This window comes from Bombus vosnesenskii, unplaced genomic scaffold (genome assembly GCF_011952255.1).
Source record: "Bombus vosnesenskii isolate JDL3184/JDL3185 unplaced genomic scaffold, Bvos_JDL3184-5_v1.1 scf7180000013276, whole genome shotgun sequence".
NCBI lineage: Eukaryota > Metazoa > Arthropoda > Insecta > Hymenoptera > Apidae > Bombus > Bombus vosnesenskii.
In genome coordinates, this window is record NW_022882934.1 from 915,199 (window position 1) to 937,323 (window position 22,125).

The following is a 22,125-nucleotide window of genomic DNA, read 5'->3' on the forward strand; positions in this document are numbered from 1 at the left end:
TAAGAACAAAACCACAAAGAGACAGAAATACAATATAAAACCGGACACAGTTGTAACATCGCCGCGTAAGGAATACGATAAACTACCTTAAAAGAAACAAACGTATACTTCAAAATATAATCCATCCAGGCCCAACAGCGTCGCTAATGATCTCGCAGTCGATGCGACGTAAAACGTGCAAGAAGAAGAGTTTTCTTTTTGTTTTTTTTTTTTTTTTTATAAATATCTTTGTATACAGCGAGTATGGGGCGTGTCTACGAGAATCGAGTACAAAGTTCGAGCAATCACATTTGGTTTTCTTAATGCTAAGAACTCGTCAAAGAAGTAACGGTGTTCGATTTAAAACAAATTTCGTACAGGTTTGCGGGGCACATCAGAAACTTATGACGCGTGTGCACGATTTATTCGCATAGCGGATCTTTACGACAAGTAATATCCTACACGCGCTTGTGCCCTTTCCGTGTGTCGGTGCAATTTGTCCTGAATGATGGCGATGCACTATTGCAATATCACCAAGGACAACTTACGACTCTCTTTTTTCCTCCCTTGTTTCTTTTCTCATCCGGAGTGCGTCATTGCAGCTTGTGTCAGTCATACGTAGGTACACACGTATGTACGTAGAAAGCAGATGTGGAGAATTTTCTTTTATTTACCTTTGGCGTTCGTTACGTGAAAGATCTTCGCGTTGATAAATAATTGCGTAACAAGGAAATGGAAAATACATTGCGTACTGTATTCTGAATATTTAAGGAGTAAAAATACTATCTTAGATTTAATATAAATTATAATTATAAGCGTAATATAAATAGACCTAATATAAATTAAAATTTATTATACCGTAGAATTAATTTTATTTAAGGTATCTAATATGAATATAATATAGTGTTATCATGGTTATCGAGTACGTTTGAGCGACGTAAGACGAGCGATATGAAAAGTTATTGGCTATGTTATTCTGTTTCTTAGCTTTACGATCAATATATACGTATATTTGGTGAATAATTCATCAAACGCTGCGCTAAAATTGTTTCATACGCCGATGTATATATATAACTGTAAATGTGAGTTACCGTGGAAAACTGGGAAATGAAGTGCACTAACCTGTTCTGCAGATTCGGTGATAAAAGAGTGGCAATATTGTATGCTGAAGTGCGCTCTAGGCTCTCGGGCGAGGAAGCTGAATTGAGCGTGCTGAGGTTCACAGGTTGCGTACGAGATGCGCCTTAACGCGTGCGCCATTTGCACGCACTGAAAAAAATGAAAAACAAAGCCGATAATTGTTTATACTTTCAAATCAGTTTATATTTTCTTACATGTTTGTGCTACAGTTTCTTTTTTTTTTTTTAGGGCAGATTAAGTACACGCGTTCTTGTAAGAGCAAAAGAGAACAATTTTTCTCTAAACACTTCTTAATTTCAAAACAAATAATAGCTTTTTATTCTTAGGTTTAATTTCATTTCTAAGTTTAATCAATCATTGATGTTTAAAAGTAATGATAATCACACACTGCTATTTTGGATTTCGATGTGTTCTACGTAAACGAGTGTATCTTTCATGATTTTGAAAGGACCTAGCAACGTGTGACTTTTACATTACCTTTACGTTGATAGTAACAGCTTAATTATAAAGAGTGTACATACACACATATATCACAGGCGCCTTTTCATTAAAATAAATGACAAAATATGTATGCTGAAGCACGAAATGGACGCATAGAAAATAAGAAGCGAAACAGAAATTGAATGCAACAATCGTAGATCCCATTTAGATTTGTACTATTTTATTTTTCTCTTTTATTACCGAAACAATTTAATCACTTCGATTATAATCAGTTTCATTGTATTATACACATTGCTTACTAAGCAGTTTTATGTTATACATATGCTTAATGATACGCCTTGTGGTGGACGGTGAGACTTGTTGTTGGTTAAATTAATAACGAGACGAGTTGATTTAATTAACTATATTTGCAGATATTTTAAAATGTAGAATACAAAATATTCAGATTCGTTATACTTATTCGTTCGACTGACTGAATCTTGGAGAACATGGTCGTCTATTTATACTGGTCGAAGGGGGTAGCGGAAGGTTTAAACTTGTCGCCGGTTGTAGGTTGCAGCGAAATTGCTTTGTCCAGAGTTTGTTCATTACATTATGTGCGTCGTACAGTGTTAATCCTCTGTGGCAAAACAACTATGTGAGGCATTTTCGTATCGAAACGCCCTAAGACGCATATGCCGCTACAGTCTAATAAATAATAAATGTTCGTCAACACGAAATCGATATATATAAAGGGTGGTTGGTAACTGGTGGTACAAGCGGAAAGGGGGTGATTCTACGCGAAAAAAGAAGTCGAAAATATAGAATAAAAATTTTTCGTTCGAGGCTTTGTTTTCGAGAAAATCGACTTTGAACTTTCGGTACGCGTGCACTTTATCACGTCTCGTTATAACGGATCTCACTGTAGATCGTTGTCTCGATGAGAAAATTAAAAAAATCTTTTATTCTATATTTTTCGCGTAGAATCACCCCCTTTCCGCTTGTACCACCAGTTACCAACCACCCTGTATATATCGAAGAAACGACTGAGCGATGTCCACGTTGAACGCGCTAAGCAATGATGTATAATAGAACAAATATCAGGCGGACATTTGTAGAATCGATGAAAGTAAATTTAACGTGAATTTAAAATGTTCGTTTTTCATCCTAAATGAAAGAATTTAACACGCGATAAGAGTACTTATCCAGCAATTGTGAAATTAGAGAGAGGCAGGTATATTTTATCAGCTTTTAAAAGAATGAAACGCCAGTGATTTCGCGTCGAGTCTCGACGAGCTTGTCGAGATCGTAATACCAACAATTTCCTCCGTGTTTACCGCGTGGGATCTGACTATTTGCAAAACGGATGGTAATTGCAAGCTTTCATTCCCTTTTGAATACTAAATAAAAATGTCTACCGAATAATGATACGCTACTTCGAAGGTACGTCAGGTCAGAAGATCAAAGCAGCTTGTTACGTTTCAGTCTGCAGGCACCGGCAACATTTCTCAAGCATAAAGTAGCAACGTCTCTCGCGACATCGTTCTCGCCCGTTATCTTGTGTTATATAGATATTGCGGAGCTCGTTGAATTTCCCTTTGCGATTTTATGCGCTCTTACTAGTTTTCACCGTTTGCTTGCTCCCTCCCTCCTGCCTTTCCTTCCCATATTTTTTCGTGCATGTTCAAAAACTTAGACGCCCTTTTGAAGTGTATCGTAACGTTCTTCAAACGCCAGTTTGTTCGGTGGTCGCGAGTAATGGTAATGAGAAAAGTATACCCTTTCCTGAAAGGAGAGAACTTTTATTTTACGTTCAAAAATGAGATACTTGCAATATCGTTGGGATACTTTCAATATATATACGGTGGATCTTAACTCTTCACGATAGATTTTATTAATAAGTTTATATAGTCGTAAGTGTTTAAAAGAAGGGTAATGAATATTATATAGAAATATTAAATTCGATATATTTCAACTTTCAAATGATAATAACTTATTTTTAATAATTTATTACGTGCAATAATTTTACATTCCACGATTACGTTGATTTTCTGTTCATTTTAATTCTCGTTTCATTCGTACGATGTAATAGAATTTGTCCGTGCAATTGCATTAGAAAATAGTAGCATCATACATGGGATTATAGAAAAGAAATGGATATAGAATCATGCACGTAGAAAAGAAATAGTAATTTGATAATGGTTCAACGATAAGTTTGATGATAGACGCGTGAAACGGTCGGTGTGTAGGAAGGGTTGCTCGTCGATAGGCGCTCGATGTCTGAATTATCGAAATTTCGTTACTAGAACGCAAACAGATCTGTTGTTTGTATCATATTGTATGTTTTCTTGTCTTTATAGCAACGTTGTCCAAACCTTACAAGTAAACCAGGCTTCCCCAGCGTTGTGCATTGTCTTTCGTATTAAGAGCAAAAAAAGAGAAGTGGGAAGTCATATGAGATCTGCTGATCTCATTTTGAACTTCCTTTTACCTATAATAATGATACAAGGAGCAATATTATGTACTAAGATCAGCATATTATTTAATTATAATTTGTATAATTTCATAATTTAATTATGAATATGTAATAAACATGTATATATAAAGAAAAATTATTCTTTTACATATTTAGAAATTTTCACTAATTTGCATGAAGCATTAAAGAAATGGAACGAGTAGAAGCTCGACGTAGAACTGCACAATTAAGTAAAAATTCTTCTTATTAATGTACACTTTTATCTTAATTTTGCATCATTCTGATTAAATCAATGAATGGTAATGACAGTTGTATGAGTCGAGTCTTTGAAGCAGCACGTATAGAAAAAATAGCATCCTCATTAAAGTAGATAAGTCATAAATATCACTTAAATGCATCGAAATGTCAAGAGATATCGTAGCTCGTTATAAGCGATAGTAAATCTTCGGCGAGGTCGAACTGATGAGCGTAGGATGAATTAAAGTGAGGCGAGCCGAAGCGAAGCACTGATAGAAAATACCCAATACAATTTTATAGAACAGAAAGATACATATTTTTCAATACCTACAAACACGAATATATATTCATTACAGCGTCGTTTTCTAGAAAGAAAGAAACACCACTTTTATCATATCTCATATTCTATAAAATGTTTATTATGTTCGATTTATCACATATTTTCAATATTTTTTATTATAATATTTATATATCTTCGTGTTATTTTATATTAAGAAGAGACGAATATGCATATATTTTAAATACAAATATACATTTTGCTTTTCTTGTTAATTCATCAGTATTACACGACTTAATATCTAATTGATATTTATTTAAAATTAAATAATTGATTTGCCTCGTTGCTTAATTTAGCTTGTTGAATGTTCGAATGTTTTAATTGAAATGAATAGATAAATCGCAAAATAAATAATAAAAGACAGCTAATATATTTGAATTTATGAGAAAATGTATGAGTGACCTTTACTTCTAGCGTTTGATTGATGATATACTAAACAAACTACTTGTAGGTAACGGTACTGCGCTTCTGCAAATGTGGTTGACAGAGTTGATTGGAAGTTATGTTATAAACATTATCCATCACAGATTGTCTAACAACACTTTTTCTCCAAATATAACGTTTTCATGTATTTCCATTATATGTATATTCAGATGTGTCTTGAATTTCATACTATTTTTTAGAAAATCATTGATACTCTTCTAAGAATGTGCTATTACAATGGCTATTGTTAAAGCACGTTGCTTTGCGACGAATAAATCCAAATAACAAATTCCTTTGGGTAAATGAAATACGATTAAAATTTTTATGAAGAACTGTTTTAGTAAACAAAATTGCACGCGATGTCGTACATATTTTACAAATTTGCTGGTGTGCAATTAAAGCAAGTAAAATATGTGCTATATTTGTTATATTTCTTATTATTCTATTACATTTTTAGAAATTCTTACAAATTTTTAAAATATATTTTATCTCTTGCATCTTTTTCTTTAAAGAAAATATATTAGTGCATCTTGTTTATGCATACAGAGATATATATATATAAATAGAAAGTATATAAATATAAAAGTAGAATATAAGTATAAATATAATATATTATAAATAAATATAATATAAGTATAAATATAAAAATAGAAAGTATAAATATATTTTAATCCATTAACTGTTATTTATGGCATATTTATAGTTTACGAAGCTTGTAATTAAATAAAATACTGTGTATAAATAAAAATATAAAATTTACATCGTTACAGTGATAATAATTTTGAAATAGGAATGTGCGATAATCTCATTTACAATAACAGAGAATGGAAATGATTACCTATAATACCGACGCGTACAAGTTCACACATTAGGCAGGTCTTAAAATTCTTAGTTTCGATGATTGTCGATAGAGTACGCTATTTCATAGTAGTCGTTTCTGGGATACTTATTTACAGCTATGAGTAATTTAGAATTATAGTTCATTTATAATATATATAATAATAATAACGCAAATCATTTATTTACGACTTCATGCTCTACACTGAAATTATGCTTCGTATTTACGAGTAATTTTTTTGTAGCACTATCGAACTTTTATACTTAAAAAATTAAGCTTATGTTACTGGTAACGTTGAAAAGTAAGAAATATGTAACGTGTTAATGAAATATGTGAAACGAAAAAAATGTGCGAAATAAAACCAGAAAAATGTAGCGTGAAATATAATAAAACGATTTTCTTTCGTTCGAGACATGTATAGCTATTAATGATCGACAAAATAAATATTGCGTTGGCAACTAAGTGATTGCGGATTTCGTCAATACTACCTAATGACAAAATCCGCAATCACTTAGTTGCCAACCCAATATTAACAAATCGTACAACAAAGAAAGAAAAAAAAATTGGAATATCGTTATAACACTCAACTACTGGAAAACTGAAATTACACAAAAGTAATAAAAACGTTGTTAAATTAGCGATGTGATACAATTTTTTCATTAAAGCGGAGAAACTCGATTAATTGTGAAACCACCCGAGATAAAATAATCGCGCGATTTACATGCATCTAAAATGATTCATCTATCTCTATCTAAATTTTAACACAAGTTTAAAGTTTACTTCTACAAGCTCAGGAAAGAAATTAAAAGATAAGAGTATACTCCAAACGTAGCAATTATAAAATCAAATAACGTTGCGTATTTGAACGTTCGATCTGATTGTTTGCTCTGTAGCAGTTCATCTAAAATTTTGTCGCGATACATCGTGAATTGGATGGTTTCGCCGTTTCGTGTTCGCACAGGCTGTCCGATAATTAGGTAATCAATCCAACGGCGCGGCGGAGGTGAAGCATTGTTGTAGCGCTGCCTCGATTAACACGGCGCGGCGGCACGTCGCGAGGAAAGAGAACGAATAAATCGCAATTATTGGCCACTTCGGTCCTTTTCGAACCGGCCCGAGATGAAGTTTCGTTCATCGAATTCGTTCAGCAACATGGAACTTTTAATGGCTTGCAGCCGTACCTCCGTTCGCAGAAAAATCCGCTGCAAAAGTTCGTCGTTCCTGGCGCGCGAAGTCTGCTGCCCGAACTTTCAAGCGATTTTGAGATATTGTTCGACTCTCCGGCGAATCATTCGCAACGGTCAGTCGTGAATTTCTAACTACGAATTCGATCGTTATATCGAACTATGTTAACGCGCCACTTACAAAGATTTTAGAAGCGTAATCGATAATACTAAATCAACGATTGTATTAAATTATTAATTGTCCTCTGCTACCGTATCGTAGCGAAACATGCTTTTCATATTGAATAGTTTTCTAGTATCAATTATTTCTAGTACAATATCGCGAGTGTATTGTACGTGTTATAAATACGTGTTCGTAAAGATAGATTTACGTTCATTAGTTATTTAGGATACTGGAAATCATTTTGGAAGATATAATAGGCGAGCCTGAAATAAACGAGTACTCGTAGCCTGTACATATCTGTATAACGAGAAACTCTGAGAATAAATGGAATTAACGATTCTATAAACTTTTTCTTTATACATTGGAATACATTTTTTAATTCTTGTTTTTTTAATAGTATTCCAATCAAGTGTTTAATAAGTATATCTCTGCAGATATTTTTTCCATTAAAAATTTTGCCATTATTTAATGAAAAAAGCTACGTACATTCAATAAATAATAATCACGTTTCCACTAAATTACAGTAAGTATCTTAATATATTAGGACCAATTAATTCAATGATAATATCATAAAAAAATTTTTAAAGCAATAATCTTTCGAACATCGTAATGTTCGAACATAAATATGAGTTCCTGCACATAGACACGTATACAATATACACATAACATATTATGTAGCAGATCAATTTGAAAAAAAAGCACATAGATAATTATGGATACGTAGAACATATTGTCTAGGCGTGAATTTTCAAATCACTTTTAGGCAATAATTACATATAGATTGAAAATACATTGATTTGTGAGTTTAAAGAATACATAACGATAACTGTATAAAATTGTATCATAATAATTTGTAATATTTCATTCTAGTTAAAACGAAATGTTTTCTTTCCTACAGTAACAAATATTTACACAGATTGTACGAAACAAGCAAATGAGAGTTGCTTGAAATTTAATAACAAATTGCAATTTCCCAGATAATCCCTCGCTTAAGGTAATCAGATCCAAATAACACGATTTATCAGAGTTTCATCAATACGTGACGAACAATTGTATCTGCAGGAACGAAATCCCGTTACGAACGTGCAAATCACATCTTGTTGGATGTGGCGTTGCTTTGCTTCGAATTAGTAGCGTACCTACATATCTATGGTGTTTCCATTGTGGTAATCATGCAACTAAACAAAGCTATTTTTTATATTTATTGAAACGTTCTATGTGTATCTACCGAAATGAAGTGCGACCAAAAAAGTCGAATATAAGTATTTTCCTATTTTTCCAGTGTTTACCAACTATATTGAATTTAAAAGAAAATAATAAAATAATTAATCTATTATTGTTGATATATACATAAGGAAGCGTATAACAAAAAATTGTTGATAGATGACATCGATCTGTTTCTGGTATGTTTCTTCTTAAAATTTATAACGCGGTAGAAAAATTCGTGATGTATTGAGAACTACCGAGGAATTTTAAGAATAGGAAAGATTTTCATAGGCCAGAGATGTACAAAACTCTAAATAGAAAAATAACACATCGAGTACATCGACTACTTCACCTCATTTTATGTTGCAAATTCAACTTCAAGAAATACAAACACTTACGTAATATAATACTGCGTATAATACAATATCAATGAAAGTAAATAATACTAGATACGTATATTAAATAAAAATGTCCATTTCTTGTTTTGAATTTATGATAAAACACACTGAATTCCAATTATTCGAACGATTCACAAGTAACGTTAAACAAGAACTCTAACTCTAAAGTTCTATCAGAGCTACAGAACAATAGAAATTAGATACAGTTTCGCGCAGGTTCGTAATTTTCCGCAGAGGAACAAAACGTTAATAGAAATATGGCAAGTCACTTTCCATGATTTCATATTATTTGAATATCAAACGGTATATTGACCGTATCATATCGTTTTTATGAATTTTTATTTGGCCAGTCAGTCGATTCGAAAGAAATGTGCATCGACGTTGACACGTTTATAAGACACGCGAGGAAGTTTTAATAAGCCAAATTTATATGTCACTTCAAAACTACACGTCAAATATTCTCACAGAAATACTCGAGCACGGAAGATGAGCTCTCTTTCGACGTATTCTTTCGTGAAAAAATTACGATTACGCTAGCGTGCTACCACGAGCTAGACGTATTCTCACCTGAACCTTACAGAGGACGTGAGGTCACGTATGCTTTATACAGCCCGGTCTACAGTATATACGTGTACGCTTCAGTATGCATAATGTTTATAAGCCGGCGCATCCGTAACATGGTGGGTCTCACGACGACATAAAATATTTTTATATCGAAGGATACCCCTGGAAAATATTTGTATATCCACGACTATCGCTGGCGCACCGTAAATAACTCGTTCCAGCCGTGTTATTTGACGACCGGGCAGCATTCGCATTTTCATCGATTTTTCAACAACCACCCTTTCTTCCTTTCCCACCCATCCCCTCTGGCCCCGTACGAACCCCAAGGAAAATAATTGAAGAGACGATCGTCACGATAGAACAAATTTCGGACCCGAAACACTTTTTCGTTCGTTCGTTCCTCTTGAATTTTTCATACATCACGCCGGCGCCATTTCATGTGCTGAAGTTCTACGTGAGAAACGTAGAAATGATTTTCATGGTTTTGAAAGCACCGGCATAAGTTCCATATCTTTCTTCTCAACAGCGATATCGTCGTCGCGGCGAACAGAATGCATTTTTTAAGAGGAACATTTAGCAGGGCTGATATGGTTGACCCTTTCGATGCGACCTGAAAATAGATTCTTTTGCTTTGTGAATCCATATCGTTCATTTATGATACCAATAACACGAAGAGGAGAAATAATAACATTAATGTTTCAATGTTTCTTCTTGATAAAAAGTCGTTTTTTTTTTCTTTTTATACTAATAATTAAAAAACGCGAATTTTGTGTTATATCATTGCTGTTACAGTGCAGTGCAGTGCTGTTGCAGTGCATTGTTACAGAAATATCGCTACAGTGGTTAGGAAAAGGACTTTGCATTTTATTTTCACAGTATCAAATTTTTCTAGTCGTATAAAAGTACCAAATTACATTAAATTTAATATATTTGAACTTGATTAAGTACAGAAACACAGTAAAGAATGCAGTAACGTGCAAATACTGCCACTGTAGTGATCGTACGTATCTTTCTAAAATCATGAACACTTTTATTCTGTTTCTCGAGAAACTGGATAAAGCACAGGTATACACAATTATTGCAAGTTATTAGAATATATAAATATATATTTTTTGAATTATTAGAACCTCGGGTGAAGAGGAGAAAATCTGGAAGAATCAATTTGATTCTCTACAAGTGGCCAATTCTCGTTCACGTGTTGTCGCACGGAGTTCTAAAGAAAATAGAAGGAAAATGATGGATGCGAAGGAACAAATATGGACTCTTACGAGGGAACTACGATCTGCGGATTCACTTCAAGCGGTGACTGTACGTGCGGAAGATATAAACGATGCCACAGAGCAGAGACCATCAATAACTTCTCCTTCATCTGTTCTCGTCTCGGTCTTTTCCCTTTGTACAGGAAGTACCGTCTATCTGGGTAAACCGTTGTCCTTCGTTCTCGTATCTTACTAGACTGCCTCTTGCCATACGGTTTTTGAACTTACCTTCTTCGTCCTTATCGTTCTCCTACATTCGCGATCGCGCACAGAATTTTAATGAACCATCATTGAAATTCATTAAGTGAGAATATTTGTCGAATAGAACTTAAGCCGAAATGGATATTCGAAATTGCATTTATAATCGCTTGTTCCAACGGATGACAGTTACGACGCACTCGAATTATGCGAACCGTGCGTACTATCTCTTGTGACAACTTTCAAAGTTGACGACGATTATTCATCCTGTTAACAATCTGTTCACCGTTCTTGTACATTTCGATTCTTTGTAAAATTTTGTTAAATCCTGTTCATCGTATTTAATCGATTCATTATCCTGTTCTTCATATCTATCACTGTTAATTAAACTACATATCTTTTATTCATTTATTTAAATATCCATTGCACCGGCTGTACCACATCAGTTTCACTACAGCAAATTCTAACAGACACCATTATTATGTTTCCGGTATCAAAATGAAACACAAATTGTCATTTTTGTATTAAAAGTGTGACATATAATTATTCGAATTACACATATATTCGTGCAAGTGAATATACACATACTTATGTGTTAATATAAAAATCTACATATTTCTATCAAAAAAGGCGTACAACTTTACTAACTTTTCCAGTTCGTAAGTTGTCAGAGAAAAATAATTATTCCAGTATAATTTATACATCTTACAACAAATTGTATTAGGTTGTCCGAAAAGTTTATTTCGTTTTATGAGAAAATAATAGACGCATAAATTATATTATTTTATCGAATTACGTAGGACCCATTGTGTTTTCTTGAGATAAACACCGTGACATTTCACAGACTTGGTTTCGCGTTTATATGAAGATACACTGTTTTAAAAAACATGTTTGCGAAAGAAAGACACTTTCCGGACAACCTAATATTTAAGAAAAAATAACGAACTTTTAACATAATGAATATAATAGGAATCGTAAAGTTGGAAAAATCGAAACGTTCAGAAATTTAACGATCCGTGTAATTGTTCGTAAAGAGTTTGAATGTGTGTAAACGTAAGAATATTTTCTTATCAAAGAGCTCGAAGGGAGAAAAAAATAGGGGCTGCCCATTATCGTCTTCTAAAGGAGGTGTCGATGCAGCAAACTCGCGTAAAGGGAGCAATGGGATTCCTCCGGGATTTCTGGATCCCCCGGAATTCCGTAGTAGCTCGCCGCGGTCTATTTCCGCCGTGGAACTTTTTAACGAGCTCTAAGAAAAAAGTTTTTTGTCCTGCGTGATTCTTCTTGATCGGCCTTGCCAACGAGTACTAGTTCAATTACGATTGCTTACATACCTCTGTATTATTATTATTATAAAAAGTTGAGAATTTCATTGACATTAATGATCCTTATTGATTCTATTAGAATTGTTATCAATTGTTACATGATATAGTCGTTGTATGTTTTTGATTTTGTTAGGATACATATAATCGAAGCTATAAAACGAGTATAAAATAATATTTTATTCGTATGACACGTATAATCATGAAATATCATAATCAAGCTTTATGATACTTATTTTGGGAAGACATAACTCTTTCGCAATCGAAGAGTTCTTTCTAAAATAATTTCCACGATGATCTATACGCGTTATACAGAGAAACACGAATGCTACACTGTTAGCTGCTATAGTACAAATTTTATTTTAACATGGTTAAACGTATATTATTCGATGATTTCGCCACGATATTCCTCGTTTACTTATCATCTGTTGTATCTACGTGATAATAAACGAATATGAAACGTAAAATATATTGGTATTATGGAAAAGGGATTGGATATTTCATTTTGTTTTTGTCACTGGCGATATAACTAAAATTTCCGATTTATGTGCAAATATCGTCCTCATTTGTACTTATATTAAAGAAACATAATAAATGGCATTAATTAAAACAATTCCAGTTCTGTACAGGAAATACTGCGTGTTACAAACAAAAACTCGATGCAACAGATTGTTTCAATTTGTCCGCTTGAAATAGCTACCAGGCAAATGTAAAATATTTGTACAATGTTATTTCATTTAATTGCAATCGATATACGTATTACGTAGCTGAGAATCAAATAAAAGCTGTTTTTAATTTTGCTTCTCTCTGCATGTTAAGAAAATTCATTGCAATCGAATCCGAAAGTAGCGTGCGCATCATCGAAACGCAAATTACGTTCTATAATTACAAATACGAGCTAACAATTCGACAAATTGTTTACATGCTGAAAACAACGGCTGATAAACGTTGTCGGAACGTGACACCAATTACCGTTATTAATTGGAAGACGCAGAATTAGACGGCACGCATTTCGTTAATCCTGCTAACTAGTCTAATTTCCCCGACAGGCGAACCTAATTTACCAGTACCATAGTGCGAGGTTACGTACCGTAAGTATCGTATTCTACCGCGATGGAATCGGAAAAGCCTCCTACCCCGTTCGTGTTTCAATAAACAGTGAATTACTATGTACAGCGATATTTGCATAATGTGCGTGCAATATGCTGCCATTACAGCAAAATCGATAAATGTAGCTTTGGGCGAACATCGATCGCGAGGATTTACAGTGGCTCGAGTACTCGAGCGAAAAGTATTATGTGCATTGTACGAAACTTTCTGAAGCTTCGTTACCGCTGTAACGAGACACATTTATCGTGATTATAATAGGAAAATTTGAAATCAACCCGAGAATGTATATAGAAATTGCGCGATATTTATAGCAAACGTACCCTTACAATTAGTAAGAAATCGATATACAGCGTGAACAGTATAAGCTTCGGTATACGACAATCTTATATTAGGTTGTCCGAAAAGTTTATTTCGTTTTATAAGGAAATAATAGACGCACAATGTTTTTTGTTTTGTATTAGTTTATTGAATTATGCACGAACATAATAATAGAAGTAGAATGAAACGGACCTAATTCAATAAAATAATATAAAACAGAAATTGTTGTTCATCTATTATCGTCTTATGAAACGAAAGAAACTTTTCGGACAACCTAATACAATTGGTAAAGATGATTATGGTCGCTTGGTTTATTAATATAACGAATAGCTGAAGTTTAAATATGTACTTTGACGATCCTTGCGAAGTGTAAGCTAGCAATAAATATCTTGAAACTTCTACATATCAAATTTTATCAATATTATCGCGATACAAATTCTAAGATCTTTAACCCCTTAACCTACGATTTACGTTCGAGAATTTTAGGTCGAAAACATAAACAAGCTATTATATATTATATTTGGCCCGATCATCGTACTACGGGCTATGCCCGTAGTCGTAGGTTAAGGGGTTAATAGATACACCTTGGTATGTTACCAACGAAACAATACATCGCGACCTCAAGATACCCTCAAAATACAGTCAAAGAAGAAATATCCAAATTCAGTGATAGATATAAAATAAGAGTTAACAACCACGAAAACCCACTAGTTACTCAATTACTTGACACGTCGGATCAGATCCGCAGGCTAAAATGACATTACCCTTTAGATTTAAGCACTAGATTCAACTAGAATCAAACACATGATAAACACTTATTAAACACGACATAGTACTACGCCAAAAAAATTTACTTATAATTCTCAATGAGAATTGATTGTAAAATTCATCCAAATAAGAAAAAAAATTATCACGATAGTCGTGTGTTGTCATTGAGCTAATGAAATTTCAAAATGTTCTATAGTTGAAGCGAACACGTGACGACACCCACTGAACAGATCTGCTTATTTCTAACGTTAGCGATCAATGTTCAGTTGTGCCATCACTAGCACGCACATTTCCAAAATGTTTTATACGATATATACGTATAACAAGTTTCTAGAAGTGTCCGAGTATTGTTGTGGGTCGGTGTACGTATTTACCGATACTCCTGTATTTTCAACTTCGTTTATCCGTATATACTCCATGTACGATTCATACGCGGTAACAAAATCATTCGCATGGAAAATAATAGCCTTTCGAGCTGGAAATGCGTAACAGAGTCGTTTTAGTTTATGTTATTCGATTAATCGGCAAATTCGTTATAATCCGACTAAATCGGCGTAGCGACTATTGTGGCCATTATAGCAAGAATAATCGATCGGCGTATTAATTAAACCATAAAATCGATTGGTTTAACGCTCGTGTTACGATTATTATCATGCACGTAATATCGATTATACGATTGATATTGTTATTCATGCATCGTGCTCGAAATGAGACATAACTGTATGAAATTTGTAATTATCGTAGAACGAAGCAGATTATGATAGTGTAGTTTTAGAGTAGAATAAATTATCATGTGGTTTGGATAACTAATTAGATATTGATTTTTTGAAAGCATAAATACCATTGGAAATTAATAGCGAAATTATCCAATGCGAATGATATGCATGAAAAAGTTATTATGAGAGGGAAGGAATTATTGTATAAATACGATAAAACGAATTACAAATTAACGTGTTACGAATTAACGGTTAATCGTTCTTTTTACGGATGTTACTAAATTACGTTTTGCTGGAAATTACGTTGGACTGCGTGGTTATTAGCGACATTATATCGTGGGAGGATATACTATGTGAAAAAGTCTTCTATATTTAGTTTTTGTATGCCACATAATATTAAATTTCACATATGTACAAACACCATTGTGGTTCTAAGATTTTTATATCTGAATCATGCTCTCGTAATAAAATTCCTAAAAAAAAGATTGAAACGAAGACTTACGTGTATCAGTAACGATTATCTAACTTTTTCTTCAAATTTAAAAATGATTGTTAACGATACAAACACATTGGATCGAAAATAACTAAAAAAAGAAAGAAAGAGAAATGTAGCTTAGTTAATCAAGAAAAGTACATGTAATGTAATTATGAAACGTTACAAACGAATGTCTTTCGTTCTACTTTGAAAGATCAGCGTGTCATTGGAAACACGAACAATTGCAGGTTGTTAAAATAAATTAAGAAACGACATCTAAGAAAATATCGAAAAACTTTGCTCGAAAGTCTCTGTTTGTGTCGCTGTTCTTTATCCTGAAAAGGGCGACGCTGTTACGAGAATTGCGTTAATTTCAACAAAGTTCTTGGCCCTGTCCAACGATTTTGAAGAACAATAGCAGTTGTACTTGCCACTTCGTTTGAAATTTCCTTAACACCGCGAATAGTTACGAGCTCGTGCAAACTTTCAGCAAGTGTTAGTCCTCGAGCAGACAGGACGGTTCTTAACGGTGTCCAGTAGTTGGGGAATGGACCAACTATGTCGTAGCGCTATACGCGATAGGTACCAATCGTTCTCGGCATGCAACAAACGACCTTCTCAAGTATCCTTTCCACGTTCTTTGTCATATTCTTACTAATATCCCAAAGTTTTTACCATTCTGTTGCTCCCAATTTGCACGATTCCTCTACTTTTACGTCCGTGGAACTTGTGGAATTGATGGTATTTTTTCCAAACTGATACTGTAAATTGCTATTTCATTGCAATTCTACGGAGAAGACTCGTGAATTAAGATATTGTTAAATATAATAACAAAAATTACTTTCTCGCAGAAGATAGTGTCAGTTTTAAATTCTACTTTTCTTGTACGATCAATATCAATTAGACTTAATGATAATAATAGCTGTGATAATTGTAGAGAATTTTACTTTTCACATTGATAATTTACGTGAATTTTATTTAAAGAATATTGACAATTTAGATTATAATAGTATAGCAGACGATAGATATATGTAATAGACTATAATAAGACAATAAGGCATTTTTTTAGATCTCTATTGTGCTTTCACGTCGATGTTTGAAGTAATAATTAATTTTATCTAATGTGGAATATTTGATTAATTTTAAATAATATCATCGTATATTTCCATTTCGTTTTGAAGATGTAACAATTTGAACGACTCAAGAAAATTAATGTGCCAGAATGTTATTTAAATTCCAATAAGAAATTGAAATAAATAAATAATAATTGAAAGGAAACTATTATAAATTATTTCACGTAAACATTCGTAACATTATAGTACACATGGGAGATTTTTAATTAACTTAATTCTGACGTAATAAAATTTATATTATGCTCGTGCTTCAAGGAAAATAACACAGTATTTCCGTTGCGAAAAGATCAATATTATCTGATGAAATATCAATTCAGAGGTCGCTTGGAAAATATCGAAATTCTATATTTGAATATTCTTCATGGAACTTGTGTTTGTACTTTTTCCAGCAAGTTAGTTCGCAAATCGATTTTGTATTTGACAGGTTTCGTTCGTCGAACTCGGAACGTTTGCCGATTGTTTCTCGAGCGTGCAGCCGGGCTTCAACCAACGCACTCACGGTATTTGGAAAATGCATTGTCTGAAAGCAATCCCGTATCCGACAAAAGGTACGTCGAGAACAAAATGAAAGGAAATCGGGACGGTCAGTGATTAAGATAACCTGTCCGTTCAGCAACGTTAATAAATTTCTCGCTGTCTCGCACAATAACGCTACTGAAAAATAATTTGCATATGCACCAAGGGGAAATGTGCGTAACTCTTATTACGTTATCTGATAGAAACTTTTAGGACTTTTTTCAGATATAACAGGAATTGGAAAAAAGCTGCATACACGTCACGAAGTTCCAACTGAAATGAATATCACTTCCGAGTACAAAAATTTCGTACGGAATTTGTGACTTACTGACGTGATACCAGAGATTTGATAACAAGATTTCTCAGAATAAAATTATAATATAATAAATAACAAAATGTACAATACAGTTACGTGTCGTAGTAATTTAATTAAACAAGTATACATGTTGCGTATGCACACACAAGTGGCGGACGAAGGATAGTTCATAAAATAAGAAGTACAAAAAGGCACTGTAATTTTATTAAGTGGATCTATATCAAATAAAAGCAGTGAATAAATATAATACATGGCAAAGAACAGACGACTGTTACCAATATAAATAATAAAAAGCTTTCAATACGAAACTGACTAAAATTCATAGTGTATCAATTTCAAACATTCTTTTTTTATATATGTTACACACGAGATAAGAATCAAAGTATTTAATAGCATATTATGTAATGTATTAATGTGCAAAATCTCACGTGTTTATTATTTCTTTTATATTTCACTATTCTAAATATTGTAACTTATAGGAATGCCATCGATATGAGATACAGGGACCATTTTTCCCTATTTCCTGTCTCATGGTCCTTTGAATCTCATAACTTTGAATATCACATTCAAAGCTCTATGAAGCTTGCCTATGCCTTCTTCTCTGACCGTTGAATGCTGTTTGTCTTCTATCTAAAATAAAGGAAACGCGAACACAAAACAAACTGAATCACGACCACATTGGACGTGGTATTCATCATGGAACCTTTTGAAGTTCCGCCACGTGAGAGAAACTCTTACGAGATACGCGAGCAGTTTCTATTGCTGTTTCATAGTCATACAGGGCGATTCAGGACGCAACAGGAACAAGTCTGTCTCTTTCTTTATCGCGATTAGAAACAGCTGTTACAGGAAAAATGCGAATAATTGAAAGAGAATTACGTTTTTAGCATTAGGTTATTTTTAGCATATATTGTTATTTAGCACGATACGTGTGCACTTTATACATATACCACTTCTTCTCTATTCCATTTCACTTCTGCGTTTTTCAACTCGACCATTTTCTCTATTTATAAAAAAAAAATATATATATATATCTTTTTGCATAAATCAACTCTTTCAAGTATTCTATGTAAAAGTGTATTACGATAAAATAGTAGAAAAATGATTGGTTGGTGAATTGATGCAACGAATCATCGTTAATTCTCTTTTTTTTAAATTCATGAATATCTGCCAATAAAATTACAAGAAGATTTGATGCACGTAAATTATAACGGTAAATGCTTTTCCATGTAAAAAAAATATGTTGCACTTGTAAAACGCATTGCTGCGTTGGCAAAAAAAAAAAAAAAAAAGAGTAAAAGAATTGCCTATGGATGTGAAAGTATAATCCTCTTTAAATCACTCAGCTCTTCTCTCTAAAATATTTTCTGATTTAAAGCAGGAAAAATGTATGCCTCGTTCCAGTCGGTGGATGAGCCTGTATAACACCTGCGTAAGTAACTGCAACGTAACGCAAAAATTACGCGAATGGTATGCTAGATTTATATAGCTTCCTGTTTCTTGCGCTAATGAATTACTGATATAAAAGCTTATGATACGATATTGATGTAGTACGGTACTTGGTATGGCTGCACGTGCTTCCATTGTGCAATATTTTTCTGCCACAAACTTGATACGCGCATTTGCATATCGCGAACGGCATGCCATTTCCTTAATTGAGTTTACCCTACTGTCATTCTGAGAGCCATTAATCTGTCGTGACATACGACTTTGAATGGACATTGTGGCGGGAACAAAGATTCAAACAATCGATTCGAGTGTTTTTCACGTGTCTGAATGTTATAATTGCTGACACTAAATGGAGTGTAGGAAATACGTTACTAGAATAACATGCGATACAATAGCAAATGTTCCATGGTTTATAATGTCAAAACAAATTCGGGATAGTGTTTTCAACAAAATTAAGTACAGATTACATTTTTAATGAAACTTAGTCACGGTATAGAGAGAAGAAAAATGATTGAAAATTAATCTCCCTATAATGAATGGTATTTTGTTTTTGTTAAGCGTTACGTAATTATAAGTTTCTTGTGTTACGACACGGTCGTTAATAGATTATGGGAGAGATTCGCGACGGTCAATCAGAGGACTGACGTCGTGAAAAAGAAGAAAGAAAACAGCGGACTATGCAGCAGACAAAATCTTTCGCTAACGAGACTCGGGCAAACAAAATTTTTAATGACACGGCTTCTAATTCAAAGAGTATGGTTCGGCTGTTCGGCCATGTCGTTGAGAACTTCGAAGGGTCGCCTAACCATCCTGTGTATATATGTACAACTTTTGCCATAAACACGCTTTGTGCGTGCCTAGCAAACGTGTGTGTCGCATTACTGGCTGTTTATACATGTATGCCACGTTGGATCTCATCAACGGCAAGTAGCGAGATAAACAGTCGCAGACAAGGTCGAGATCCGCACTCAAGCTAATGCACGACTTTTCGTTTTTTCTAGAAACCAGCCCTTCCTGCTCTCGTAGTCGCGTTTCACACCCCCTTGCATCGGCGCCAGTTTTCCCAGCGGAGTTCTTGGCACGGCCCTAACGTGGCCGACTAACCAAATTGGATATACGGGAAAAAAAGAAATCTGTAGAACGCGACGCGACGCGAAGAACGTCTACCGGTTCATTTGCAACTGGCTTCACCGGATTGCGGGTAAGCCGATAGTTCGCAAAGAATCTTGTTTCCGCTTCTTCTTGCTATCGATACTCAAACGGGTCAACGTTTCTGCTCCATGGTACAGATTGATGTACAAATTCAATGAGATCTAGAGCGCTCTTAAGAGAACAGATACACACGTGTAATTCAATGATTGCTTTGTACATGTGTGGCTGGAATAGAAAGAGTAGAGGAAGAGTTTGCTGCGCGTAAACTGTGAGTTACTGCTTAAAGAAGATATACTGGAAAATTGTGAAATCATATGGTATAGTTTATAAAGTAGCAACATACAGGAATGTTCTTGAAGATTTATTCAAATTGAATATACGTTTCATATTTCCTATTTTATATGCAAGTGTTCCAATGTATATGAATAAATAGAAATAAATTATAACAAATACTTTTACGATATACATACATGTATGCTTATATTAACAGCTCGTATTTTTAGTTCACTTGTCCAGTGAATATTTCATAACATTTTAGAAAACCTATAACAAACGTGGTTTCTTTGGATGCTGTGAGTAAAAGATATTCGCTGAAAATAAATGACGCATATACAAGGAGTTCATTCACGAGAGTCGTAAACAGTAGCAGTATTCAGCGCAAATTGGATCGAATATATCTTTTACTACATAACGGGTTTTACTAACAACGTTCCACTCGTATAACACAGATTCATCGCACTTTTGAATTAATTGTGAATAAGAATAACGTTTCGTGGCTGCTCCATGTTTTATATTTCACATAAATGCTAATAAATATAACTATGAAAGTTTAGGACTAGTATCAATTATCATGATACTTTATTTTACCAAATATAGTATTACTTATAGTAATTATGAAATACATGATCGCCATTCTGTGAATCATTTGATTTCACATTTGTTTATAAAAAGATAATGCACCGTAAACAGACGTCAAATTGAAAAAATATTATTTAAGAAGGTAAATAAAGTAAATAAAATTTATTAATTATACTCATTACATTTACACATATATATGTAAATGAATATTTAAATCTACATTGTAAAAGAAGATTAAAAAATAAAGAATGATTATCTCAATATCTATTGTTTGTAACTTCTGTTAGAGAAGTGAGGAATTTTTTAGATAACATTAAATAAGGAGTTTCAAAAATGTTAGTAAATGTTTACAAAACATAGTATATACAGATACAAGAATTTTATACTTCCACAACAAATTTCAAAACGCACTAATTTCGCTGCTAATTTGTAGAAATATACAGAGCATTAAAAAAATTTTCAAACTGAAAAACAAGTGGGAGAACGTAATTTGTACAACTATATACGTATCACCTTTTAATAGTAAAAAAATTAAATATTGAATACTGTAAGAATATTCCTATAGTATAATTTATACAAGTATGTGCGTAAGATAATATGCCACGTTACAAGCAACAAAATTAGAAGACAAGTGACAAAGTTGCGTAAAAATTCCACTCTGTTTTTAAGGTTCTGTTATCGTCCTGCCTGTCGCGTCGTGGGATTTTGAACATGCGCTCGTCAGCTACGAAGCTAATTTCCCTCTAGCCCGTGTGACAGAGATAACATCTGCCGTAGAAAAGAACGGCATGCCACGAGAAATTATTTATTGTCCCTGAATGCGAACGGTGTTTACTCCGAGATCGTTTCCCCAGAAACGGAGTGTCTTTGGACCTTGGAACTCATAGATCCGTCTCAAGAGGTGCATTTCGTGTGCAGCGTACCGCTTGATCTTTTCGTTCTTCTATCTTACAATCGCTGTTTTTAAAGGTAATCCGCTGTTCTCTGTTTTGATGTATTCACGGTACTTTACGAAAAGGAGGATTATCAACAAAATGTTCACGCGTGATCTAGAATCTGATTTATAATTCACAGCCGTGTCAGAAGTGTGCCTAATTCTACCTTTAAGGAGAATTATGTTTACAAAGATACTTCTACTAATTTGTCGATAAATACAACTACACTATGTTA

The 22,125-nt window shown here is 33.6% G+C and overlaps 1 protein-coding gene across 5 annotated transcripts in view; it reads right to left on the reverse strand.

Annotated features, from left to right (window-relative positions):
• The window catches only part of LOC117231953 (tensin-1-like), a 277,151-nt gene that overhangs the window by 76,692 nt on the left and 178,334 nt on the right, over positions 1-22,125 (reverse strand). For all 5 annotated transcript variants that reach the window (XM_033490979.1, XM_033490980.1, XM_033490981.1 and 2 more), the window contains one exon: positions 1,102-1,248. In XM_033490979.1, the coding sequence (XP_033346870.1) occupies positions 1,102-1,248 (147 nt within the window). The remainder of the gene's footprint in view (positions 1-1,101; positions 1,249-22,125) is intronic.